Below are 26,318 nucleotides of genomic sequence, written 5' to 3'. Positions count from 1 at the left end.
TAAGAGGTCTGATCTTCCTTGTGAGATGTAAGTGCCTGACATTATGTGCCGAATGGGTGCTGCTTAAAAACCCAGATAGATGGAGAGCAGGCATGTGGGAATGATCAGCATAAAATATTTCCTTTTAATGATGTACACACTTCTGCTCCTTTGAGGGAGAACAATATGTGCACTGAATGCTGCAGCACATTCTTCTGGCGATATGGAGGTCTTGATCTGCTGGTGAGGGCTCAGACTGGAGACATTATCTGTATCGTCGACTCAGCCAAAGGTTTGCCTCTCCACCGCCCAGGGTCACTCAGCCTCCCTGTGCCAGGGATTTCCCACCTGCAAAATAGAACCAAAGTTCATGTCCGTGGGTTCACCATCTGGGCAATGAGCTGAGCTGGAAACCTGGCTCTGAAGTCCCTGGGGTTTGCCCCCCTCTGCAGCACAGAGTCAACAGCAGCACCGAGTTGATTTTTCTCCCATAAGATTATCCCCGCTGCTTCTTTCACTCTCACAATAGCACCAGCATGAGCCTGAACTCCCGAACCCAGGATGACTGAATCATGTTCAAAGGAGCCCAAAACCAGTGCGGGAATGCAGACTTTCTTTCCGGGGGCCTGGGTATATGGCAGAGGGGTCCTGCTGTGTGGAAAAGGATCTGCCAGGCTCAGCTGCGGTGGTCCGAGGTGGTGGCACCCGAGCCGATCTCTGCTCCTCCGCTGGAAGCTGCTGTCACAGCCCCACAGCTATCGCAGAAATCACAGCTCGCAGCCACTGCAGTTCACAGTTCATTGCCATAAATTAAATCACCAGCGTAAGGTAATACAGCGGGCTGGGAATTGCAGAGGCCAAGGACCTGGCAGACATTTGTGCCTCTCTCCCCTTCCATTATGAAAACAGAGAGTTATACCTTTGCCGCCCCGGGAAGATTTGGCACGGTTTGTCTGTCGGAGTCCCAAGCAGCTCGCTGGAGGTCACGCAGGAAATGTGTGTCAGCACAGATCGTCGTGCGGGGTGCTAGATTTGCGTCTCTGGAGGCCCAGACCAACACCCCCCTGGGAGACTAACCTTTTCCTCCCAGCAGGGGCTGGCTGTGAGCGTGAGCCCCGCGCCCCTCAGTCACCACCACCGCTGCCTGCCAGGCGTGCGCTGTCAAGCCGCCTCACGAGCGGCTGGCACGTGCGTTGTGAGGAGCTTTATTGTGCCGTTGCCTTTCTAAAGCCCTGTTGAAAAATCTATCCCAAAGAACTGAAAGAGAGGTATTAGTTTAAACAAGCACTCCTTAATGTGCACATGAAACAAGTCCTGGAAAGGGAGCAGAGCTGGAGCCATTCTTACTTGCTACCTCCTGTGCAGGCTTTAATTGCACGTTATTCATTAATCCTTTGCTCTTCAGATCCGTTTCAAGACACTTGTGTTATATAAACAAGCAGAAATCCTCCTGGATGAGTGTGTGTGTACACATCCACCCAAGGGAGCGTCACAGACATGTCGGAGATTCTCATTTCCCTGTGCAAGTGCTGTGCTAGAACTGACAGAAATTAGTATTCGTTGTGTGGCTTTGTTGGGCTGTTTTTGAAATTGGTTTTACAAAATCCGCGTGGGAACTCAAAGATAATTGCCTGGCTCTTGGTTAAGTTAGGAACAGAGACACTCTGAGGAGTGGCACTTGGAGGGAGGTGGATAATCTGCAGGACTGCTCGGAGCTGCAGGAGGCATCTCACCGAGGTGCAGTTCATAACACAGTCCCCGGCAGGAGGGAGATTCCTCCTCTCACCCACCAGCTGTTTGTGTCGGCTGCCACCCCCGTGCGCTCGCTCTGCTGTCAGACCACGCGCGGATTAGATATGCAATTCTGGGCCTACAACTATTAGAGCTCACCGCAGTGATACGCTTTCACAGTCGCTCTATAGACAGCATCATTCTGGCACCGGGGCCGTGAAAACAGAAACCAGCAGCAGAGCTGCAGGAGAGGGCAACTTCTCCTCGTCCAGGGCTTTGATCTCTGTGACACAGCTGCCATCTTGCTTAACAAAAGAGAAAAGTTATCTGGAAATAGAAATGAGGGAGAGAAAGGTGAAGAAACAAGTGCAGGGAGAACAGAAAGGTGTTCACGGGTCTCTGTCGTGCTTGGACTGCACGTTCAGGAGAATCAAACACAAACGCAGCTCTGTCGTTCTTTGATTCAATCCCGGTCCTGCGGGGAGGAGAATGGGGTAACTGGCAATCGGTGCAGGAGGGAGACATTTCAAGCTGGATCTGGAGCCAGACTAACTATTGCCCAAAGTCGTCTCTGATATCACACTGCCAAAAGCAGCTCAGCATTCCTCACCTCCCTTGAGCTTCACCAGGGACAAACCTGGCTGAGCTGTGCCCAGCCTGGATAATCCAGCCGTGGTAGGACCCAAGCTCAGCAAACCGATCGGCCTTGCGGGCACTTGCCAACCTGACACGTCTGAGTTTTGATCTGCAGATGGTACTGGCCCGCGTGTTTCACTTTCCCTCGACATCCCCAAGCAAAGCGAGTCAAGCGTGCCTTACCACAGCGCCTGGGAGACCGCGGGCAGGAAGGGATCAAATTTTCCAGTTTTGCCTCAAGCGTGTCACCACATCAGCAGACAACTCCTTTGCCTAATGCCAGTGTACTGTGTGTCACCTCATATTTCACACGATACAACACAGTCCAGCGATGCAAGTCCCTTCTCCTGCCGGCCGACCGGTATTTATGGAGATAGCAATTACCAGGAAACCAGGATTTAGGGCACGCAAGGGCTGGTGGTGGCACAGAGCCCTTGCTACTGGTGGGTGGGATTCCTTTACCTCTCCCTGAACTCCTGCCAGGCCACTCGGCACATCTCCAGCCACAAGAAGTTTGCAGCTGTTTTGGTTTGAAGCACCAGAGGAGGGGGAGAAGCGGGGGAGGCTCTATCAGCTCTTCCTAGGGAATGCGGTTCAGCTCCTCGCACCTCATCTTTGGTCAGGAAATCGAGATGGGGATCGGCAAAGCTGCTGAGCCTACTTACAGAATACCTCAAGAAAACACGTGGAGCCAAATTATGTCCCATTAACTTCTCCCAGCCCACCACCTTCCACAGCTATGCTGCAGGGAAAGCAGGTCAGCATTTGGATCGTTACCTTGGCCCCTGCTACTGAACACCTCCTGGTCTCTCACGTGCTCTCGTTTGCAGTGGTGGGGAAAGGCGGTGCTGTCAGCTGGGACACTGAAACACCAAGAACAACCCAGATTCAGGCACCCTACATCCACTGTGGTCCTTGTGCTCAGTGTTTCCTACTGGCTGAGTGCTTCTGATGGCCTCTTCTATGGATTTTAAGGGGGAAACAGTGGACAGAAGCCAGGGTGGACATTCCCATGCAAGGAAAATGTGGTGGCTGTGTTGGGATAACCAGCCAGCCTGGACTGACACAGGCTGGATCCATCCCTCCTTCAGGTACAAGTGGGACATGGGTCTCTTTTTTTCCTGCAAGTGAGCTCAGGGATCCAAGGGTCCCATGACCATCCCATGGTCAATGGTGGATGTACTCCAAGCACGGGAAGATGTGACCACCCCTGCAGAGCGCAGCCGAAGGGCACTGGACTGTCTTTCTCAGCAGGGATGCAACAAGGACAGCAGAGCACAGAGATGGGGCCATACACTCTGGAGACCGTAGATCCTCCTAGCACAGCCTATATGGGGCAGCACGGAGGTGGGAGATGCCCACACTGACCGTTGCTGCCATCGTTCAGAATGCACTGGCTGGTCCTCTCCTGGCCATGGGGGTGAGTGCGGAGTTCAGGGCACAGATGATTGAAGGGGATATTCACCAGACCAGCTGGAGCCCGCAGGCAGCAGCTGAAGGGTCCTGGCCTAAAGCCAGCCACTGGGACATCAGGGAGAGGTAAACCAGTGGAGTCTGGGCTGCGTGAGTCATCCAAGGTCGGACATCCACGTCTTCAGAAGGATCAGACGAGGATAGCTTGGAGGAACACTGAATGTCAAATCAGCATCACCCTCCCTTGCCTCAGTTTCTTCCTGCATAAACTGGGGACAATAAGATGTGCTTTCCCGTGAGGCCTTGCTTTGTGGAGTGGAAGTTCACAGATGGTGGTAAAAGTGTTTCTAGAGACACTGTAATTTTTTTTTATCTGAGCAACAGGAAGAGAAACAAACAAGAGCAGTTCCTTTCTTGGAGCTGCTGTTCTGTTCCTTGCGACCCCTCTGTTTTGATTTCAGATATATGTTTTGCTGGGGTTTTTTGGTGTTTGGGATTTTTTGGGGGGTTTGGGGGGGTTGTTTTGTGTTGTTTTGTTTTTAACTGTGATGCTATTTAAGGCTGAAAGGGGATTTCATCATCTCCCCATGGCCATGCTCAGCTGCAGCTCTGACCCCTTCTCCCCACCTTGCTCCACTTGGTCTAATAAACTTTTTTTTTGCTTGGTCTAGTTTCCTCCCTTGAGCTCTTACATCATCTTTGTACTTATCTCAGATTCTAGCATTTCCCATTTCTAAGCACCTCTGAGAATAGCAATAAACGCCATGTACAGCAGTATCTTGGCATAATACGTCAGCTGCAAGCAGCAGTCCTAAGTGACAGAAAACAAGTCTGGAAATCTACGGTTCCTTCTTTAGAGGATACCGACTTGCCAGCCACTTGGCACCGGTTCCTTAAGAAAATCAGTATTTACAGTTCCTGATTCTACAGGAAAATCCAGGCCAAAAAAGTGAAGATTTGTTAAGTAGGAACCTGCTCCTACGTGCCCTCTGCTGCTCCCACATGGCACTGAAATTAGCAGGGTCATTCCTCCTTTCCCTCTTGTTTCGGAATGATTTATGGTAAATGCTATTCATTATAAAGCAGAGTCAGACTACTTCTGTGCAAGATAATACTCATTATGCAGACTTTCTGACTAGATTTTTTTTCACTATTTCATTGATTGTTTTTACAGTGTAATGTGCAAAAACTTATTCATGTCTTTATTAGCCTGACTTGTTTCCTACGTTTATGAAAAAGATCTTTCTTTGATAACAGTTGTTATTGCTGGAATGAATGTCAGACTGTGATCTACTGTAATACATCTTTCTGAATTGCCTTCTCTAATTTTATTAGTTGAAAAAAACCACCACCTAATTTAACGAGATAAAACCTTCTGGAAGTGGAACATTGCCACTAATTAGGATAACAAGAACATAGGTATGAGTTGCTGGGGATACTGGAGTCTAAGCTTCCTTATCTAACACAAGCACAGGCATCTTTTTCTGGAACAGTCTTCCTTCTCTTTCTGAAATTCTGCTGCTTTTGGGGAAACTATTGACATTAATCTCCTTATCCTTGATTCCCTGGGGAAAAATGCTGACCAGGACTCAGCAGTTCCAGATTCAGGTCCTGGGTTTGCTATAAATAACCTGTGTGACCTTGAGCAAGCCACTGTTGTTTCATGACTTGGTTTTTCCATCTGTAAAATGGCAGTAATGATGAATCCTGTGTTTTATTGCCAGCTCTTACATTATGCATATCTGCAGGGGAACTGCTCACTGAATCTCTTCATGGCTTGGTTCCTCATCTCCAAAAGAGGAATAATAATACTTTCTTTGTCTACTTATTTTGAGTACAATCTCTTCATGTATGCATGTACTTGAAGTGCTGTGGGACTCTGCCACAGTATGCAAACGCCACATTTCCCTCCTCCCTTACTCCAGACACGGTACTGTTTGACCCTCCGAGCCGGGTTTGCTGAGTGGCTTTGAGCTAACTGCCCTCAGCGCTCCGGTGTGTCAGCTGCGGTGGCTTGACCTCTCAAGGAAAGCTGCTATATTAGTAACTAAATTGATCAACTTGCACTAAATCACGAGAGAGGCACTCACGGCGCATACTGTGCTAGCTGAATTGCAGGGTAACATCATCGCGATGGTCAATGGCAAACAGCTAGGGGACAGAAACGTCTTGAATTCTGCTGTTTCTGTGGGTGAACATCTAACCACTGCTGTACACCCAGCCCCACAACTTTTGCTCGGCTAAAACATACATCCGTGATAGCCAAGTATCCCATCTTGATCTAAAAATCTTCAGATATATATCTTACAAGAAAGAGCCCAGTAACAATTTGTTACATTCCATACATCAATTTAAATACAGAATTGTTCACATGACTACCAGAGAGGCAATTAGGATAAGCAGAGATATAAATGCCTACAATGAGCAATCTTTTATCTTTGCTGCAGAGGTGACCTACCACCATGGTGACACAGAAGATTTAATATAGTGCCCAGCCAAGTAAAGGAATTTTGCACAATATTAGATGACAAAGTTGTTCCATTGTTTAAGTACCATAGGCATTATTAGCCTGTCATGAGACCGGGGTACGAGCTCATAGACTGTAACTCTGACATCTGCCTTTGAACAAGGTTGCCTGTCTAATTATGTATGTGAAGTATGTCTGCCTGTAAACACCGATTTTTTGCAGCTGAATTTTGATTTAAAAATTCCTCCCAGCCCTCCAAGCAGACACGGCAGTCTTCACTGCCTACCCAGCTTCAAGTAAGACTCGATTCCACCTGGACTCATTGCATTTCAGTAGCAGGGGAGGAGTACGGACACAATTGCAGGATCCATTCTACCATTTTTCAGTGTGCAGAAGATCAGCTGAACTAAAGGCAACATTTGAGTGTAGAGCAAAATAGGACAGAGCCCATCTAGAGATGTGAATTTCTCTCTCTTTATAATTTAAATATCCATTACTTAGGGTCTCTGCATGACCAATATACTATTCTTTTTCAGATGTTCTTCTCTAATTCATTACGTTCTACAATCTGCTGTTAAAATTCTGGTAAAGTTAGATCAATATGAAAAAACAGTTTGTTCAACTGCAGTTTTCCAGGAAGAGTACATAATGCCAACAGTTTGAAGCCAGAAAAAATAACAGTTCTCCTCTGTTTATATTTCCAATGGGTGCATTTAGATTATAGCTCATCAAAATAAAGACATTATGGGCAACTATGCCTAATTTTCTTTTAAGAAAGCTGGAATACCAAGAGTTGGTTAAGAAACTGAGGGACTGAATTTTAAAAATAGCTCAGGCGAGTCTTACTCGCATCTCACTGCCTTGCAGCACCACCTACAGAGAAGCTGGCAGAATCACACCCGCTGCCAAAACTCGGGAAACTCCCAGGTCACCGGCCAGACAAATGCTGGTTCAGTGATTAACGCCCTCTGGAAACTGAGCTTGCCAGCCCTGAAGCCTGAAAATCTTCTGCTACAGGATAAAGGCAAGAATATGGTCTATTTTTCCAAGAGCCCCTCAATTTCCATACAAAAATGCACCTCTAGCAATGACAGAGCTAACCCAGGCACTTTGCTGATTTTTTTCTTTAGAAACTTTCCTGCAGAAGAATTTTTCTGGCGGCCAAATGTCCCAGCTGCAAAATGATGGTGGGATTTTCCAGGGCAAAATGCACTTAATGGTCCATTAATCCTACCTTTGGCACAAGGCGATTGTTCAGGCTTCAAAAGACTGCAATATTTCACCTCCTCCGTGTATCTACTCAATTACACAAGATAAAATGTCATGGGGATTGACCTTCATCTGATCACCGAAGCATAAGGTCTGTTTGCCCTTGACTTAGCCTGGGTAGCTAAACAGTGGTGCTACAGGGACTGGACCGCGAGAAAGGAGTTTGCAAGCACAGTTTAAAAGCTGGCTTTTGAAATATGGCTCTGATTATCTTCCCATTAAAAAAAAAAAAAAAAAAAAAAAGCTCAGCAGCAGCTTAGCTATTCACCTCAAAATAGAATGTTCTTCTGAAATATGGAGTATTTTTGTCTTCCTCCAGAAGCCTGATCCAAATGCCACGGGAGTAACGGGAAAGTTCCCACCACTTTGAATCAGGCCCTGGCTGTGGGAGGCGGTGGGTGCAGGAATGTGCGAGCGCAGGCAGCGTTGCGATCTCGTTTCTCATTAAGAGCAGCAGAAAAGAACAGGCATTAAAAAAACAGATAAAAGGGCAAAGGAAGACACAGGCTCCAAACCTATGGCAGAGGGCTTTAACATCAAGAAGCAACAGCCCAAAATATTAACAGTATACACTTAGAAAGATATATTTAGGGATATTTGCTGTCCTAGGAGGGGAAAATACGATCCTTTTTACGAACGGACCAAGTGCGTTCATTTGCCCTTGCCATGCCTGTAGGAAAGATATACTGGGACTTCATTCCTCTGATAGTTAAACACTTCAAATTCCCAGCCTACATTTATTCATTACCAGATAGAATAGATCTACTAGCTTTTCTCTATTTAAAAAGCTAGTTACCTTACAAAGTCATCAGGTTAGTCTAGCACTATCCACCTTCAGTAAATGCATGTTGTATTTTAGTCCATTTCTATCTGCCGTCATCTGTTATTATTCTTTCCTGCTGAATTTATCTAAAAGTCCTGTATTTTATTCGGATCAGACTTCAATCATTTTTCCTCTTTTTAAATGCTTGGAACAATTTTTCCTGCTCTCAAATGGCGTTGTGTTGCTCCTGCAGTCGTGCTGTTACACAGCCAGGTATAATCTTGCTAGGCCGGTGCTGTTAGGTGTCTGGGTCAGAAATTAGAGTATTTCGGCTGAAAGGGACCTATAACCATCATCTAATCCAAATTATCGTTGCATTAGGATCTTTATGTTTTGTGCCATGTGAATGAGATAATTTCTATCTCCATGCATTCATTTCCTCTATGTACATTTCCACTATATATTATGCATTCATTTGTGTCCTGCCTCTCCCCCTTTCATCACCCCTACCTCTTCTCTCCTTCGTTTCCTGGTATGTACGCCTGAAGAACATTTTGCTATTTGTTTTAATTTCCTTTGCAAGGTCTAGCTCGGCTTTATTTCTGGCACATTTCCCTTTATGCCTACACTTCCTAACTTCTAAGACGTAGTTTTCTTTGATTAATCCTTTTTTCCATTCCTTCTACTCCCTTTGCTTATTCCTAATATCCACTTTGAAGTGGTTATTCACCAAGTTAGGTCTGGATCCCTTCCTTACAGACTTTTATCCCTCTGTGTACAAGTCCCAAATACTTTTTATACCCTATGCTTAAATTCCAAGCCTGCCCAACTTTCAAACCTTTTCAAGCTGTCAAAAATCAGGAAGTAAAAGACATTAATTGCTGGCGTATACCAACTTCCAGCACATTAGGCTTCCCATTGGGTTCATGTTCGCCATCCCACCATGTCAGATATTCCAACCGGTTTTCTCCACGCACGTGTCCAGAGCTAGAAGATCGTGGGGAGACCGCTGACGGCAGGAGAAATTCCTCTCGACCTACAGCCACAGCAGCAGTGCCAAGGGAAGGCTGGAAGTCTATTAGCTGGAACTGTTCTCGTAGAATAAAGAATTGTTACAGTAGATTAAAAATTAGCATGAAAAAATGAAGTACGTACATATATTTTTAAAGCCTCTGTCAGGCAGCCAAAATGAAAACAGATTTCACCAGACCACGAAAAATGAACCGCATGCGTTAGTCCTTGTACGACTGGAGCTTATTTCCTTGCTAAATTCCAAGTTTCGGGTCTCTCCCGCTGAGGCAGAAGGTCTGCTCAAGAAAACTCCCCAAATGTCTTATAATAGCAAAGGAACACTTTTTTTTTTTTTAATTTCTCACTGTACAAGTTTGCCCAGGCGGTTAGATAAAATGGGGTAACATTTCCAGAAAACGTGGTTGTGATTATAGTCACTGTTCCTACCATATGTGTAAATACCAGTTGTTTGGGGGTGGGGGCTTGAGATTTTAAGCTAGGGACTCTCCTCACAACCAGCGTGCAGAAGCTGCCCGGCCATGGCGGCTGCTGTTTTTGCAGGGGACATGTTGGACGTCCCTTGGGGTGCTGGCGCGAGGTGCAGACCTGAAAGCAAATTGGGGGAAAGGTGGGGGGTTCAGAAGAAAAAAAAATAAATGGGAAAAGAGAAACCATCAAACCAAAATGGTCATACTACAGTATTCTGCTTTGAAACAAACTTGTGCCTTTTGATGACGTTTTGAGGATGCTTCACAGCAGTGAGAAGGAGCAAGTTAACCAAAAAGCCACGGGAACGTTAGGGCTGTTTTGTACAAAGCCGCTTTGTGCAGTTCCCTGCCAGGGAAAGGCCGGGACAGGTGTGTGCCAGGGAGGCTGCCATTTCCCATAGGCCCACACCTGGCTGCCATTATGGGCACGCAATATATAGCACTAACGCCCCCTCCCCGCCCCTTCTGAGGCCAGGGGAGGCAGAGGCCTGGGCTCTGGGCTCTGTCAGCCCCGGGGGGGCGGGCACGTATGGCCGTTTGGGTTAAATATGGGGGGTTGCAACCTCCCCCGGCCCCAGGAGGGCCGGAACGTTGGTGCGGCGGCTGGCGGGCCCGGACGGAGCGGGGCGGCGGGAGGCGGGCGGGGCGGAAGGCGCTGAGCGATGCACAACGCGGAAGTGAGCCGGGCCGTTGCTGGGGCTGCGGTCGGATCCGGGGGGGATGGATGGGGCCGGCGGCCGGGGGGGCCCGGCGCTGGCGGCCTCCGCCTGGGCCCTGTGAGCGGCCAGCGGGCGTCGCCGGGGGCGGCCGCCGTCTCTGCCCGCGGGCCCCGGGCTGAGCTAGGGCCGAGGGCCCGGCAGCGAGGCGCCGAGCGGCCCCGGGACGGGGGGGCCCCGGGGCGGTAGGCCATGGCCACCCGGCGTCTAACGGACGCGTTCTTGTTGTTGCGGAACAACGCGGTGCAGAGCCGGCAGCTGCTGGCCGAGCAAGTGAGTAGTTTCGGCTCCTCCAGCCCTCTGAGTTCACGTAGCATGGCTGCTGCGGTGAGTCTCCTCCCTTCATCCTTCTGTACCTCGCTGGCCTAGGGCTGCCCGCAGCCGCGCTGTGTGCCCCGCTCCTCCCGCCTGGCCCTCCAGCCTTCCCCGAGCCCCCTCTCCTGCCCCGGCTCTCCCCAGTTCCCTTTCTCCGAGCCCTCTCCTCAAAACCCCTCTGTCCTCTGTACTCTCCCCCTCTGCCCCTCCCTCCCCACCTTGTTGATCCCTTTTCCCTACTACTTCACATAAAATGAATAGAAGAGATCTGTCTTTGTGCGTCTCTACTCACTTCATGAATAATAAATACGGTTATTGTTCTATAACTTCATGTTAGCATTGACATGAGGTTTTTTGTCTGTTGTGCTTTTTGATGCCTCTTTTCCCCAAAGAAAAAAATCCAAATTATTTCATAGAGCAGAACTCTTCTATTCACTTAAGTGTGGGCACTGTTAAATACACTAGTGTAGTTTATTCCTGTTGCTTGAATTTTTCCATGATTTGTTCTGATGTCCATTACCTCTTCCCCCCCCCCAGATACAAATAATACTGGAAGTAATCTGTGAGAGAGGGGAGTCACTAGATTCTAGCAGAAGTCCTCATTACAGAAACTTCAAAAAGCCATTTGTTCAGCAGCAGTTTATGCAGCTTTTTCTAAGTTTTGAGCTAGCCAGACTGTGATGGACTGTGTGGCAGCTCAGCTGTACTGACGTTTTATGTTTTCTGTTCACACTTAACTTTTATTTGTAACAGGCACCAGTAAAGATCTGCTGGCAGTCTCATTGCTCTAAATTGCTTTGCATTAATGCATTTGTTGTTAGGAAAAGCAGTACTTTGTGCTGCAAATTTTATTTCAACTGATGCGTTGCTGTTGAATGGTCTTTGTTCATTGTTAGCTTTATTACACCTGTGTCTAACAAGCTATGTATTAAATTGCATTTGCAGAACCGGAAATGTCAATAGTAATGTGTATTTTACATGTTTAATTTGGCACTGCATTTAGTTCTTGTTAACATGGGGTTTTTTGCCAATATCAATATTGCTTTTTTAGATCCTTGGATTTTTTTTTTTAAAATGTCACATAGAAAAGTTAGTGATAGTTTAAACTCACATACAGGCTGCTGAGCAGTGCAACCACACTTGTACTCAACAGTGAGTGCAATAACACTTAGCACTTGCATAAAATGTTTATTTACGGTGTTTGTTAACATTAATTGAAGCTATTTTCTAAGATGATCATTTAAAGGCAATCAAAGCTAACAGGGATTGGAAATTGTCGCTCTTGTGCAGTGGATGAAGTTAGTCAAAATCAATCTGATTTTGGTGGACAGTTGAGAGTTGCGTAGTTACTTACTACAAGCAAGAAGTGTAAAGATGGTAGTGTGAGCTATTGCAAGGTGCCCATCCCTGTCAGAGTTGCAGCTAATTATTGTTTCTTTTGGGTGCTATCCCCAGAGCAGAGCTGCTGCATGCCTGCTGGGCAGTGTTGCAAATTCTAGGTCATAGTACTTTGGCTTACCTTAGTTCACTCTCTGGGCTTCTCCTGAAGAAATCCTTTACTATGAGAGCGTGCTCTCAAAAATGGCACCCTGCCCTGGAAGATGCGTTCTCATGTGGACACTCAACCACTCCTTAAACTCAGAAAATCAAAGTAGCATTCTTAGTAGTATAGTCCTATTTCAAAAGCTTGGTATAGGATAAAAGAGATCATTAATTGAAGCCTGTTGCTTTGTTAAACCACAAGTATTTTGTCTTTGTTTTAGATCTGATATGCTTGCTTTATTAATCTTTCAGTGAAATATCCTATTGCTCACATGTACCCTCCACGGTACAAAGGCTGATGAATAGACAAGGTGTAGATACCTGCCTGTTGTATTTTTTCAGATGCATGTAGGATTAATGTTACCTGAAGCTAGAGCATAATCGAAATGTGTAAAATGTGTACATAAGTGAGCATATACATTTGCTTTTGCTTTTTGTCTTTTGCTGTCTGTTTTATCTTGTGATAACTGGGGCACTTGTCAGTAAATGTCTTGCAAAAGCTTGTATGTGCATCCTCTAATCATAATCAAACCTTCGAACTCACTGGTGGATGTTGAATACTGCAGTCAAATTGCCCTTGTTGTCACACTTCAATATATTCTATTGCAGTTTTTCTACCTGAAATTTTAGTAACTAGAAACTTCATAGTGCAATTACTTTGGAAAACAAACCAAGCTCTTAACTTGATCTCTTATGTATTTTCTGTTTACCAAGCAACTGAAATATTTTTCTTAAAAGTTTGTGCATCAAGCAAAATGCTGACTTAAAAAAAGTACAGTATCATGATGTATTTATTGAATAGTCATGTTTTAAAAGCCAGTTTGTTTTGTTCTTGGTAAACCATCATGCTTAAAAAAATAAATCGGTATTTTCTCAACTGACCATACCCTATATCTGTCCTATGTCTCTTTTTTCCCTTTTATCTTTTGCTGTCTCTAACTGGATGGGGCTGATGGGATCCACAAATCACTTCAGGAGCTGGATGAGGTATTGTTTTTCACATTTTATTCTGCCATGGTGCATCAATCCTACACCGTTGCTTTCTTTATTCTGCTAATTTATTAAATTTTATTATATAGGATGAGGTGTCTCTGTGTACAGTGGAAGGACAAGGCTGCATAAAGAAGACAAGCATTTTGTGATATAGTGTTACATTGTTAATGGATACATGTATAAACTAGTCTGACTTATTGTCTACCTATGGGATACAGTAACTTTGTACAATGAAGCTATTAACTATTTTTTTATGCTATGCATAAATTGTATAAACTTAATTGGTCAGGAAATAAGGTCAGGGATAAAAACCAGGCTTTCAGGAAAGAATTGCCCAGGAAGGAAGGGGGATTGTTTTTCAAAAGGTGCAGGGGTGGGGAAACACAAAGCTTTCCAGGCCTAATAAAGGAAAAATAGAAATCTGGGAGAAACTAGGGAGCGAGGTTTTGCATGAAATCTTTCCCTGAGAACAAACAGTGAAGTAATCAGGTATGTTTTTAGGGGCATATCACTGGTACTACCTCTTTCTATCTCCAGTAAAGGCAGATTATTTTATCTCTGAAATTACAAAGCCTGGTTCAACTAGCAACAAGATCTATATTTATCTTCCAATTCCATGCATTCCCCTGCCTTCCTCAGAGGAGGAAGGTGACTGGAAGCATCTATGGCCCCAGTGCTAAACATTGCTCTGTGGCCCTGCACACTTAGGTGTGTATCATAGCCTTAAATTGGAGAATCGTAGGCATGCTTGTTGGAAGGAACCCCTGGAGATCTTCTAGTTCAAGCTCCTGCTCAAAACAGGGCTATTGGTGATCTATATAGGGTCATCTGTGACTTTGTTTAACCAAGTCTTGGTTAAAGTCTCCAAGAACAAAGATACCATACATTTCTCTGGACAACCTCATCCAGCACTGCGCCACTATAGAAATAGGTTTCTTTGTACCTGGCCTATAGCACTGAGTCTATTTACATCAGTTTCTAAACCCTACCAAGAAAAATCTTCTGATCTGTTTAAAGGTCAGTAGCACTAATACTGTCCTTAACAAAAGAATTTTATTGAGGGTGAATAGCACATTTTACTGGTAATGATACCAAAGCAGTTAAATCTGTACCTGTATATTCAAGATCATACCATGGCTTTTGGTTTCTGCCAAACTGAGCTTTAAAAAACCAACCAAAATCAAAACAAACACCCTGCACATTATGTTCTTATTCTTCATATTTGCCATATTTTGAGCTTTCTTGAGGTTGAAGTTATTCAACCTGCATCCAAAAGTATTATTTGAAAAATAAAATTCTGATAGATTTCACAGGCATTTTGCGACTCTCAAAAATACCTCTAATGAGTTATGGGGTTTTTCCTAAAATCTTTTAATATTTCAACCTTACAAATTAGATCCTATTCCCAAAAATAGTCTCCAAAAAGTATATTACACTTCTGCAACTATGACTGTGATGCTGTACATCCATGTGAACCAGTCTCCAATAATATAAACCCCTGATTTTTGCACCCGAGTTATTAAAATCATGGCTATTAATTGTGATAAAGGGTTTCTTTTACTCCTTCCCTCTCTCCAGCCCTCCTGTGGATCTGTGGAAAGCTGCGTATGAGCTGGCTGGCACATTGTCTTATCTACTGCCTGGCAATCTCTGGAATTTTCTGGAGAATTACTCCACCCATTTTCCTGCAAGTTTCTTTTCCTCAGACCATAGCTGAAGCAGCAAGCATGTATCATTGTGATGTAGGGAAGTGTGGATTGGTCACTGCCTTGGCTATTTTTGTTTAGCACTTTCTAATTTCTGTTAAATAATTTAACAATTTTAGTTGCATGTCAGTTTGCAAGAGTGTTTGGTCTTCAGCTGCCTAGTAGATGAGTGTCTGGCTAAATACAGCGTTGTTTGAGAACAATTACAGGATACTATTTTTTTCTTGGAGATATAATAAACAGTTTTATTTGGAGATTTTCACCAATGAGATATTCAGACTTGCCTGGCCCCATGTAACCATGCTACACCATTGATTAGGGATCCCTTGGCTGTGAATCATTATATAATATAAAATGTAATAACATAAAAATTACTTGAATTCTTGCAGCAATGCCGTATTTTCTCCTTGAAGATCTGCTAAGAATTTATTCTAAGAGTGACTTTTATCTTTCAGATCCTCTAGGAAGTGGGAGCATGTAGGTCATTAGCATGCAGGGACAAACTGGGACATGTGAAGCTTGGTCATACCTGCATCATGTGCAAACACATTTCTGAGGTTTATTTTTATGGGAAGACATACATGTGTTGTTTCCTAGTGCTCAAGGATGTGGATCTAATTTGAGTAAAATTAATTTGCTGTCTTATCTTCTATAGCTTGCTGATGATCGTATGGCACTGGTATCGGGAATAAGTTTGGATCCCGAAGCAGCAATTGGAGTGACAAAACGCTTACCTCCCAAATGGGTTGATGGAGCAGACGAAGTAAGTTGTGTGGCAAATCCAACAGAGTTTGATTTCTCATGTAGGTGTTTATTAGTGTTGTCAGGTACATTCTTAGTGCTGTAAGTTTTATGATAGAAGTAGTATTAGAAGAAAGATTAAAATAAATGCGTTTTCTAAATTGACACCCTTGTTTAGAGGAAAATATTGGGCCAGCTGTGACTTCTTATCTTGAAGGATATATTGCAAGTGAAATAAGGGGAGATTATGTAGGGCCAGAAATTTCCAGATTTCTTTCAATGATTTTTGTCTAGCATCTGTCAGAATCTTTTCCTCTGAAACATTACTCACTTCCCTTTCTTCATTGTTGGGTTTTCTGGTTTAGATTCAGTATGATATCACCAGGGTTAAACAGAAGATGAAAGAATTAGCCAGTCTTCATGATAAACATCTAAACAGGCCAACACTGGATGACAGCAGTGAAGAAGAACGGGCAATAGAAATAACAACCCAAGAGATCACACAGGTACAGACTGCTTCCAATTCTAAACCTACGGTTTGACATATCTGTAATGCATCATGATGAGGCAATGGTTTCCTTTAAGTAAAGCATTTCTTTTGTAATCGGTGTTAGAGAGGCAGAAGTCCTGGGCTCTATGCTTGGTACTGCACTTGCTGTCTCAGTGAATTTCTCAACGAGTTACTTAACCTCCCCGTTCTTTTACTTGCCTGTTTGCTTTTCTACTTGGAGTAGGATTGGGAGACTTAAATCACATTTATAGATATCTCAGAGAAATACAGATACAAATTCTAAGGCTTCCAATCCAAGCAGTTACAATGAAGCAAATGTATTTGGTCAGATGGAGCCATGTTACTATGCTACACTGTTCACTTTAAGTTGTTTATTTACCTGTGTTCTGTGTTTTCATACTTTTTTAAACATTGTATTGGGCAATAGGAAATTTTAAAATTCTAGAAGTCAAACTATTACTTCCATTTGGAACTCTTGCAATGTGATATTTAAAGTGTATGTTGCTGTATTTTTTACTAATGGAATTGTTTTCTCAGTTATTTCACAGATGTCAGAGAGCAGTCCAGGTCTTGCAGAGCAGGTCACGTAGTTGTACAGAACAAGAAGCACGTGTTCTCAGGAATGTAGTGTCTTCCTTAGCACAGTCCCTTCAGGACCTATCCACCAACTTTAGGCATGCACAGTCTGACTATCTCAAACGTAAGCATAAGATACAGTAATACATGGGCACTTTCTGTGGAAAGCACTAATTAAGGTGTGCTTATTTTCTTGGTTGGGAAAGCTGAAGCACAGAAAGGTTGAGCAATGTACATAGGAACACCAGGAGGATATTAGAGTGGAGGTTAGAATTTGGGAGTTTGTTTCGTGGCCCGGATTCAAACTGGTTTTCTCTGCCTTTTTCATGTTGCTAAAGGAGAAATTTCGTGGTTAAATACATCAGTGAAGCCAATGTATTTCATCCATCCACACCTTAATGTGTCATTGCTTCTCAAATTGTGGTCTGCAAAGCTACTTCTGTTACAATGGTGAAGCAGCCATTGGTCTTCAGACATGATAGCTGTCTGTGATACAATTCTGCATCCGTAAACAGATCGGAAGTGGAATATCCTCTGTTTAAAACTCTAAAATTGTGTGCAATTCTATTTTCAGCTAAGTAAGATTATTTTAATCTTGGTAGAAACCCACTAAAACTTGATCTTCAATCTTAATACTGATATATTTATTTCTGTCATGGTTATAAATGGCTCAGGTGGATCACAATTCAGATGAGGGACGTTCCTAAGAGAATTTGTTAGAAAATAGCCTAGAGTGATCACACTGTAAGGCTCTTAAATTACCTAATTTTTTTAACTTCATGGAACATGCAGACTTAAAATCACTGATTTAATCGGAGTCTTGCAAGCCTGGTTCAATTTGTTATGCTTTGTTAAATAGTAAGCCTGTGTGACAGTTTAAATTTAGATACTGCTATTTATGTCATTTAGTAGCCAGATTCTCTTCCTTGTGTTTTTCTATCTGGTGCTTTAGATGTTAATTTTACTCTGATTTTAGTGTGCATAAATATTATGCTCAAACATGGCCTTTTTTTACAGGCATGAAGAATAGAGAAGAAAGATCCAAACACTTCTTTGACACCTCAGTCCCACTGATGGATGATGGGGAGGATGATACACTTTATGATAGAGTAAGTTAAGATGTTATTGTACAAATTCAATACAAATAAACTTTTTAATGTACCTTTAATTTTAGTATGAAAATATCAAAATGGCATGCCATGAGCACCAGCTTACATGGAAATTCTATTTCTGCAGATTTCTGTGATGCACTTACCTAATTAGTATTATTACATTTTCTCTGCTAAAACTATGAACAGCTGTCCAAGTGATTTTAGTAGCCCTGAAACTATTTTTAAAATACAGTAAGATTTTTTTCTTACTTGTCTACATTGGAAATTCCAAAAGGACTGTTGTGTTATGAAATTTTATAATATTTATAATTATTTCTAGTGTTCTCGCACTGTTAGTGCTAGTTCAACATCTAAATCTTTTTCTTTCAACAGGGTTTTACAGATGACCAGCTAGCATTGGTGGAGCAAAACACATTAATGGTGGAAGAGCGAGAACGAGAAATCCGTCAGATCGTACAGTCAATATCCGATCTCAATGAAATATTTAGGGACCTGGGAGCAATGATAGTAGAACAGGTACAGTGACATGACAGTGTTAGTAAGAAACAGGAGATTGCATGTAGTGTTAAGGCTTCCAGACTCTTCCTTTTGTAACATCCTGTTATGTGCTTCTTGCTTTTCCAAACTTACCTCTTCAGGCTAAGGTGTCCTCTGCTTGAAATTTGCCAGAAGATGAGTTAATGAGGAAAAAAAATAAAAAATTCAACTGGTTATGGGTATTAGACTAAAAAACCACCATAGAATCCCAGAGTTCTTGGTTATTTCTCTCAGAGATTCAGTTTAGGTTAAATGTGTCAGCCAAAAGCACCTGAACTGGAAATAAGGTGATTATTAAGGGATGTGATGTGAGATGGTGACAGGGCTGCCTGTTAGGCATTGAGCAAGGAGATCCTTTAATGAAGTCCCAACTAGTTCTTCTGTAAAAGTTCATAGTTTACATAGTTCATTAGCTGTTTGCCGTGAGCATTGTTAATTACTCAGCTGCTCATAATAATAATTGCTTTATGCAGTTCATTTAGGTTCAATTTGGTGCTCATTCTCTCCATTTTATTTAGGGAACAGTTCTAGATAGAATTGACTACAATGTCGAACAGTCATGTATGAAAACTGAAGAGGGTCTAAAACAACTACATAAGGTAAGCTGATGGAATACTTAAGCTGCTTTGCATATCTAATCTTTTATAATTTAATAGCCATTAAGTTATTCAGTTATTTTTCAATGGGACATTGTCCCTTTTAGAAATGATTGCTGTATAGTGTAAAATGTCCAGCTGTACTGTAGTAGGAACTAACAGAAGTTAATGTCATGCTTGATGCCTGGTGTTAATTTCTCAAATAACTTTCTGGGCATCCAAGTGCTTTATCTTTATATTGCTGACCTGGTGGGACCTATCTGTAATTCCCTTTCTGTTTTGAGAGCCCAGCACTTGTGAAATAGGACTGGTTATTGGGTGCCTCACTATAGATTTCAGTCAGTTGATATATCCTAGTTTGAAAACATTATCTCAATAGTGCAAGCAGCAAGAATAATATTAAATGTTTTCTCTTACCATCTGACACTTGTTAGAAGTTAGGTCCAACTTCTTACTTTTAATGTGAAGCTTTTACTATGAACATCTGAAAAGTTTGAATTGGCAGCAGAACACAGTTTTGTGGTTGTTTTGTTGGCTATTTTGTTTTAGTTTGATTTTAAACTAAGTTCTGACTTGTCAGCTCAGTTCAGTCCTTCCATTCCTGGAAATAAAGTAGAATGAGATTTATGTAAAAGCCTCTTAAGTAAAACAATTCTATTTTGGAAACATGAACGTCTTCTCACTACATGCTCAACTTCATATTATGGTAGACTTCTAATATGGACAGCAAAAAAGTGCCATTTGAGGGAAAGTAAAATAAATTGGTTATAACAAGAATAAACCTATACATAAAAGTAAATTGGGGATCACTAAAGGCATTGACCATTGGTGAACAAGGCTTAAAGTAATTGCAAGCAATTTGCACAAACTAAACTGGAAATAAGTGAATCAATTGGAATCAATGCTATTTCTAGTCTAGTGGTAGTTAACGAATTGTCAAGCAAACCCCTGTTTGAATTGCTGACTAGAGTATGGATTTTTGATGCAATATATGCCTGGTTTTGGTACAGCATAGGAAATTTTTCACCTGTCATGGAAAACATACAAACAGGCCTGAATAGTAATATCAAAGACAGGTACCCTGCTGTTGCTAATACTGTTGGCAACTTTATTCTGATTTAGTATCTATAATGTCATTTTTCTTTTCTGTTTTAATTGGCATCATTACTACAAACTACTGAGGCAGCACTTCCACAGAAATTGCACTAATTCACTGCAGAAGTCTGGTGATGTGAATCACCAGTTACCAATTCCTGCTTCACATGAAAATTGGAATCAGTTGTGATACTTTGTCAGGCTTTGATACTTAAAGCTTAAGTAAATAATCACAGTGGTTGCATGTTACATAGTTTCAAGTCAAAAGCTCCTTTTTAGCAGATCTGATAATAATTAATTTCCAGGGACTATAAAGGAGAAGAATTAATATCTTTTTCCCTTTAAATTTTGAAGGTTTATTAATTTAAAAATAATTAAATGCAAGTTTTGTTTTGTTTAGCTTCTATTAGCAGACTTTCATTTGGCTTTTGGAGAGTTTTCTCCACGTTGCCTCCTTTTAATTCCCCTGGGAAAAAGAGGAAAGGGATGAGAAAATGTGGTTAGAAGAAAGAAGGAATGAAGCAGAAAACTGAGAACCAAATCAAAAAGAAAGCTTTCAGTTCTAATTGAAATTAAATGAAAATGCACAGCTGAATCAGGTACAACAAAAATGCCTATTAAAAAATGAAGTTTTGTTGTGAATTCTAATGTCCTTCAAATATAATATAGGAATCTTACATCAGCAAAACGAGTTAAAACATCTTACCAACTTTTCCTGTTCAGACTTTCATATACCCAGTTGCCTGATCTTGTTTCCACGGTCTTCATAGCTAAGTGTTCTTTCAAATGAAGTGTCATTCTTCTGTGTGGCTCAGATGTCCTGTGGAGGCACAGGGCCCTCGCAAGGCTGCTGAGAAATCACAGTGAGATTACTTCACCAACACGAGGAGGCATTCTTCTTTATAGAGTCTGCTGCTCAATGTGGATAAACATGACTTCAGCGTACGCTTACCTTTGCTGAAGTCTATGGTGCAGACCAGAGTTACCTTGTGGGAGTTGCTTGCAATACACATTGTATGAAACATCAAGTTACCAAAGAACGATCTGAGATACATGTACTTATACTAAACAAGAGTCTGTACTTTGTAGCTCTGCAGAAACCTAAATATTCTTTCTTTTCTGTTTCTATAGGCAGAGCAATATCAAAAGAAGAATCGGAAGATGCTTGTTATTTTAATTTTGTTTGTTATAGTAATTGTCCTTATTGTTGTTCTTATTGGTGTAAAGTCACACTAGGTTTCACTTCATTTTCTTATTTTTGGAGCTTATGTGAACTTTTTTCCCCAATGTGAATGGTTGGACCTGCACTCCAGAAAGCTGCCTTTGAATGTATAAGCCCTAGTGGTGCAAAGTTGGTGCAATGTTTCTGTAGAATTCTTCAAAGTACAAGTTTGGTGATCTGTGAGGTGTTTGTAAGGATTATATGGAAAAATGTCAGGAAATTTGATGCTCCCACACAAATAATTTGGCACTCTATGTAGAGGTATTTGGAAACACAGTACTTAAAAATAATTACAAAATTGAAGTTTACCAGTGAGTACAGTAATTAGTGTTTTACTGTGAACAAAAATGTGTTGTCTTCTGTATTCTTATGTCACGATTGTTACAGGCTTCAAATTTAAACCATGTTACCGAGTCATAGGACTAGCTAACAGAAATGTTTGACTTTATCTCCTTTCTTCCAGACTCAAAAACTCCAAAGAACTGGATAGACAGCTAAAAAAAGAAACCTTTTAGCAACCAGAGTGTAATTCAACCCCTGTGATCTTAATTGAGATACTGCACCATTACTAAGAATCAGAGTACTACTTGATCTTGTAAATAACAAGATTTAATCACTGGCATAATTTAACACATTTAGTTAATTAAAAAATTTTCTGAGCTTGAGTAATCATGGGAATGTTTTTCCTCACCAGAATGATCATATATATTTTTTCATGTACATTTTCTTTAAAGTACAGACATTACATAAAAGCAGTGGTGAAGTTAAACCTAAAAAATAGAGATTCTCCTTTCTACTCCATCTGACCTACCATAGTGGGTCTCAGATGTTTCATACTCTAGTTGTTGTATAAGCTGTTTATTTTACAGTGCATCTGTCTGTACATGTTATATTTTTTGTCTAAGTGATTTCACTGCGGTATACATTACATCCATTTTCCCTGACAGAAGATTATTTCTTTCAAATGCCTGTGTGGATGAAGATGTGTTTATGCTGTTTTACTGACCCTGAGAGATGTCATGCAAGTGACATGTTACTAGGCCTTCAGTAGAGAATTTGGGTTTTTTTCCACTATTTTATTCAGTGGAAAACTTTGCTGTAGGCCATGAAAGAGAAATTAGGGCAACATCTAAGTAATACAATACTCCTGATTGAATTCAGGCCTGAAGTGGTGTGCAATTGTAGAGGCCTTGCCTTAATATTTTTAATATGGCTTTTCTGTATGGATTTTTTCCCCAAAGGGACTGTAACTTAGTTCCTTCATTTTCTGACTGATACCGTGCTCCCCATAAACTTGCAGAGATGCTCTGCGCAAAGCCCCTGAAGTGCGGTTTCACAATACTATGATATTAATGTTGCATATGTTGCCTTCCCTGAGTTTATCTTTACTGTGTACTAAGGAGGATGTAAGATGTGGCTTTAAACTGACTTGGTGCAGGAATGGACCTGAAAGCAAAGACTACAGAGATGGGACAGCCTTGGCTTCTTGTGTGGCTGCTTGTGAAAAGCTTCGTACCACTCTTGTTACCTCTAGACAAAGGGGATATTGAACTTCCAAACCTGCCAGTTCAAACCCTTGATTAAATTCATAAAGTAAATTGGTAAAAGGAAGAATGATGCTTGTAGTTGGGTGTGCAGCTCCCCTGTTCTGGTAATAGATCTTTTCAATGATTGTGAGTAAAACTACTGTCTCCCTCGTGTGCTGTCTACATCGGTTGGTGTGAAGCAGCATATTGCTATAATTTAATATACTGTATTTGCAACTTTCTCTCTAACATGAGATCGTGTTATTTATTTCTGTCTTGACTGGTGCTTTTGACATTTTATCATGGCTAATGGATTCAAAGAAGTAATAAAACACTTCCAACCTAATTGGTCAATTACTCATTTTTTAAAAAGATATAAACTGAAACATCCTTGTGTGATGTTAATGCCTCTCTATGTATTCTTCATAATCAAATGAATGCAGCAGTGATATTTAACAGCTTTGAAAAAAAAAATGTAACTTTCTGTAGCACAAGATCACTTGTGTTGTCAAGAGTTATTTCCCATGAGTTATGCCCATGGTATCTTAACTCCACTGAGGTAACTGGCTACATATTTTCTATCCACATTCTGTAAAAGGAAATGCACTTTTAGTATGCATTGCATAAGAGGTTGAACTCGGATGTCAATTGTCCTGTATTACTTGGTCTGGAATTTATTAAAGCAGATTATTCAAGGAAAAAAAAATAACAACACTTCTAGGTTTCTAAATCATTTCAGCTGTCTAGCTTGTTGCAATTCAGTCTTAATAATTACCAGCAGCTCAATCAAATTCTTATGCTATGCTTTGTAAGGATATCTCTGCCTGGTGTGTTAGAGAAGGGGTGTACCCAGTGCCACTGGGCAGCAGAAGCTCAAAGCCACCACTGCAACTGCAGAGTAGCTTAGCTGCTGCCTGCTCAGGTGTTGGAGGAGCGAGAGCTGCCTGAACCTGCTGCCTGTGCTTCTGTCCAGCCCTGTAATCATCTCTCTCTGCTGCTGCAGAGCTGTGGATTGTGGTCTCTTCAGGGTTGCTGGATTCTTCTTCTCAGCTTGTATTGAACCTCTGTTTCCTTACCAGAGGAACAGAAGAGCAGGGCTAGAACCTTTCCCAAGAATCTGTGGCTCCTCACCTGGTGGGAATGACCTATGAAGCTGTTGGCTTGTACAGAATTTCTCCATTAAAATGCATGCAAGCGTGCAAAAATGAGCTGCTACTCCTTGCTAACAGATGTTAATTCTAGTGCTATGTGGAAAATGACAGTATTAAAAGCACTGGAATAGCAAATTTATTTCTACTGCAAGCCTTCTTTAGAAACTGAAAAGTAAAATGGAAAAATTAGTTTCTTGCTTAGTGATTTTTGGAAAGTGCTAAAAAAATTAATTGATGCAGTGTTTACTGAGGCTGCCTAGATTGTATTGATTTAGGGTTTGCTTTTATGAAACACTTATCACAAGGTAAAGGAGTCTTTTCTCCTTTGCTTAAATCCCTGGAAACCTTGCTTTTGGGAAACCTTGCTTTTGGTACATTTTGGTAAAATGTAAATTCTTGGATAGGTGACAGTGAAACTGATTTTGTTGGAAAAAAATTTATATTTACTATCTCAAAAAACCAAAAACAAACACCAACTCAACAGCCTTCTAAGATAAAATTAATGAAAACAGGGAATCCATTAGGATTTTGCATATTAATGATTGATGGATTATGTAAGATTATGTTTGAGTGTCTTAATTCCATAAATACTTGTAGAGGATCAATAATTGGAGCGGCCGTGGAGGATTGGTCTGTGGTGCAGCTTCTATTGTGGCTCACATGAGTAGAAATGTTTGCAGCTACTCTTAGGGGAAAATATGTGGGAAGTTTCTGTACTGTAGATAGAATTGATAGAATTCCTCAGTCAGTCTCTTGCCTTGACTGGGACCCTTCTCTGCTGTCCTTAACTCTGATGAGGGAAGGAGCAAGAGTGGGATGAGTATTTTCCTTCTGCTTTGTTCCCCTTTCAGATAATGGGGATTTGGGGATGGCACTCTATTGATATTCTTGCAGCAGCAGGAATAGAATTTGTGCTCAATGACTAGGAGCTTGCTGCCTGGTTGAATCTTTGGAATGTCTCAATCCTGAAATAATTGCTGTGTGTTACTGTCTTTCATATCTCCCGTGCTGACTATGTGTATTGGAATAATAGCGAGCTCCTTAACAGTTTTATGTTCTGTGGCTCAGCAGAGACTCATAAAAGTTGGAGTTGGAGCTTGTTTGTTGGGTTATCCCATCCAGTCTGAGGATGCATGATAGACCTCTGCACCAGATTTTGCTACATCTTTTATTCAGGCTGATTTCCATAATGTCCCTTCAGAGACCAAGTGACCTTACTCAAAGGAAGTCTCTTCTGGAATTCAGCCTAATGTATTTTTTTCTTTTTAGGTGTATTTCCATTATATGCATCAGCATTCACTTTTCCAGTGGAAGTGTGCTCCCTTTCTGATGTGTAGACTTTTCTGTGTTTCATAGCTGCAGATTAACAAGTATCAGTTCCCTACTGACGTAACATTAATAGGAGGTGCTTGGCAAATACAAAAAGATGAGGATAAATATCCTATTATTTTTTAAAAAAACATTTAAGTTTAATAGTAAAGTGAGTGTTAGGAAAACATTGTTTTCTTTTAGTGAATTCCCATGCTGTACCTTATAGCTGATTTTAGCTTTTTCCTGTTTCTGGAATAGTTTTTAGATGTACGTTTTAGCCGATATTTAACATCATGAGGAAAAGAGTTAAGCTTTTTTCCATTTTTATCCCTATGCAACTTCACACTTTCAAAACTAAGCATTTCCATCCTAAGGTGGTATTATGAAGGGGAAATACAGGCTTTGAGCTCGATACAACTGCATGTCAGGTGTGCAGGGAGGTAGCCGGATGTTTCCTCTCTGGAAACACGCTACACGATCTGATGCATGCAGTAGGACACGGGATCTGGTGCTTTGCACAGCGGTGTTACCGTATATTTTTTTCCTCTACAACCTATGAAACTGAACCCCCCTGATCTACTCGTGTGTTCCCGAAACCCGGGTCAAACACAAAGGCCTGGCACAAGGCTTTTTTCTAGCCTAGAGCTCCCAGCGCGGGCGAGGGGGTTACACCGCCGTTACACACGCGTCTTGCGTGGGGAACCCCGACGCGAACGAGCCTGGCCGCAGAGCCGAGGGCGCCGGTCCCGTGCCGGGGCTGTCGGGCCGTTTCGGAAGGAGACGGGAAGGGCCCCGCTCTCCCGGGCCCCCCCACGGGCCGGGCCGGCTCCCTCCGCCGCATCCGGGTCCCGTGCCCCGCCCGGCCCGGCGCGTTGCCCGCCTGCGGTGCCCGGCGCAGCCGCCGGGGGCCG

At 42.2% G+C, this 26,318-nt stretch overlaps 1 protein-coding gene across 4 annotated transcripts; it reads left to right on the top strand.

Moving 5' to 3' along the window:
* The first annotated feature begins 10,444 nt into the window (after nucleotides 1-10,444).
* On the top strand, nucleotides 10,445-23,288 carry STX16 (syntaxin 16). Of its 4 annotated transcripts, none has more exons than XR_008579635.1 (9): nucleotides 10,445-10,800; nucleotides 15,685-15,792; nucleotides 16,136-16,276; nucleotides 16,819-16,981; nucleotides 17,875-17,966; nucleotides 18,342-18,485; nucleotides 19,025-19,105; nucleotides 20,598-20,796; nucleotides 21,329-23,288. XR_008579635.1 is itself a non-coding variant. In XM_054845567.1 (9 exons), the coding sequence occupies exons 1-9, from the start codon at nucleotides 10,666-10,668 to the stop codon at nucleotides 21,431-21,433; spliced, it is 981 nt and encodes a 326-aa protein (XP_054701542.1). In that variant the 5' UTR covers nucleotides 10,445-10,665; the 3' UTR covers nucleotides 21,434-23,288. The 4 variants fall into 4 exon arrangements, 3 of the variants coding, with proteins under 3 accessions (XP_054701542.1, XP_054701544.1, XP_054701543.1); XM_054845567.1 differs by lacking the exon at nucleotides 20,598-20,796 and adding an exon at nucleotides 13,306-13,317; XM_054845569.1 differs by lacking the exon at nucleotides 20,598-20,796 and having other exon boundaries at nucleotides 10,445-10,746.
* Nucleotides 23,289-26,318: the final 3,030 nt, after the last annotated feature.

Source organism: Grus americana, chromosome 17, assembly GCF_028858705.1.
Source record: "Grus americana isolate bGruAme1 chromosome 17, bGruAme1.mat, whole genome shotgun sequence".
Classification (NCBI taxonomy): Eukaryota; Metazoa; Chordata; class Aves; order Gruiformes; family Gruidae; genus Grus; species Grus americana.
This window is presented reverse-complemented; position numbering and strand designations above follow the sequence as displayed.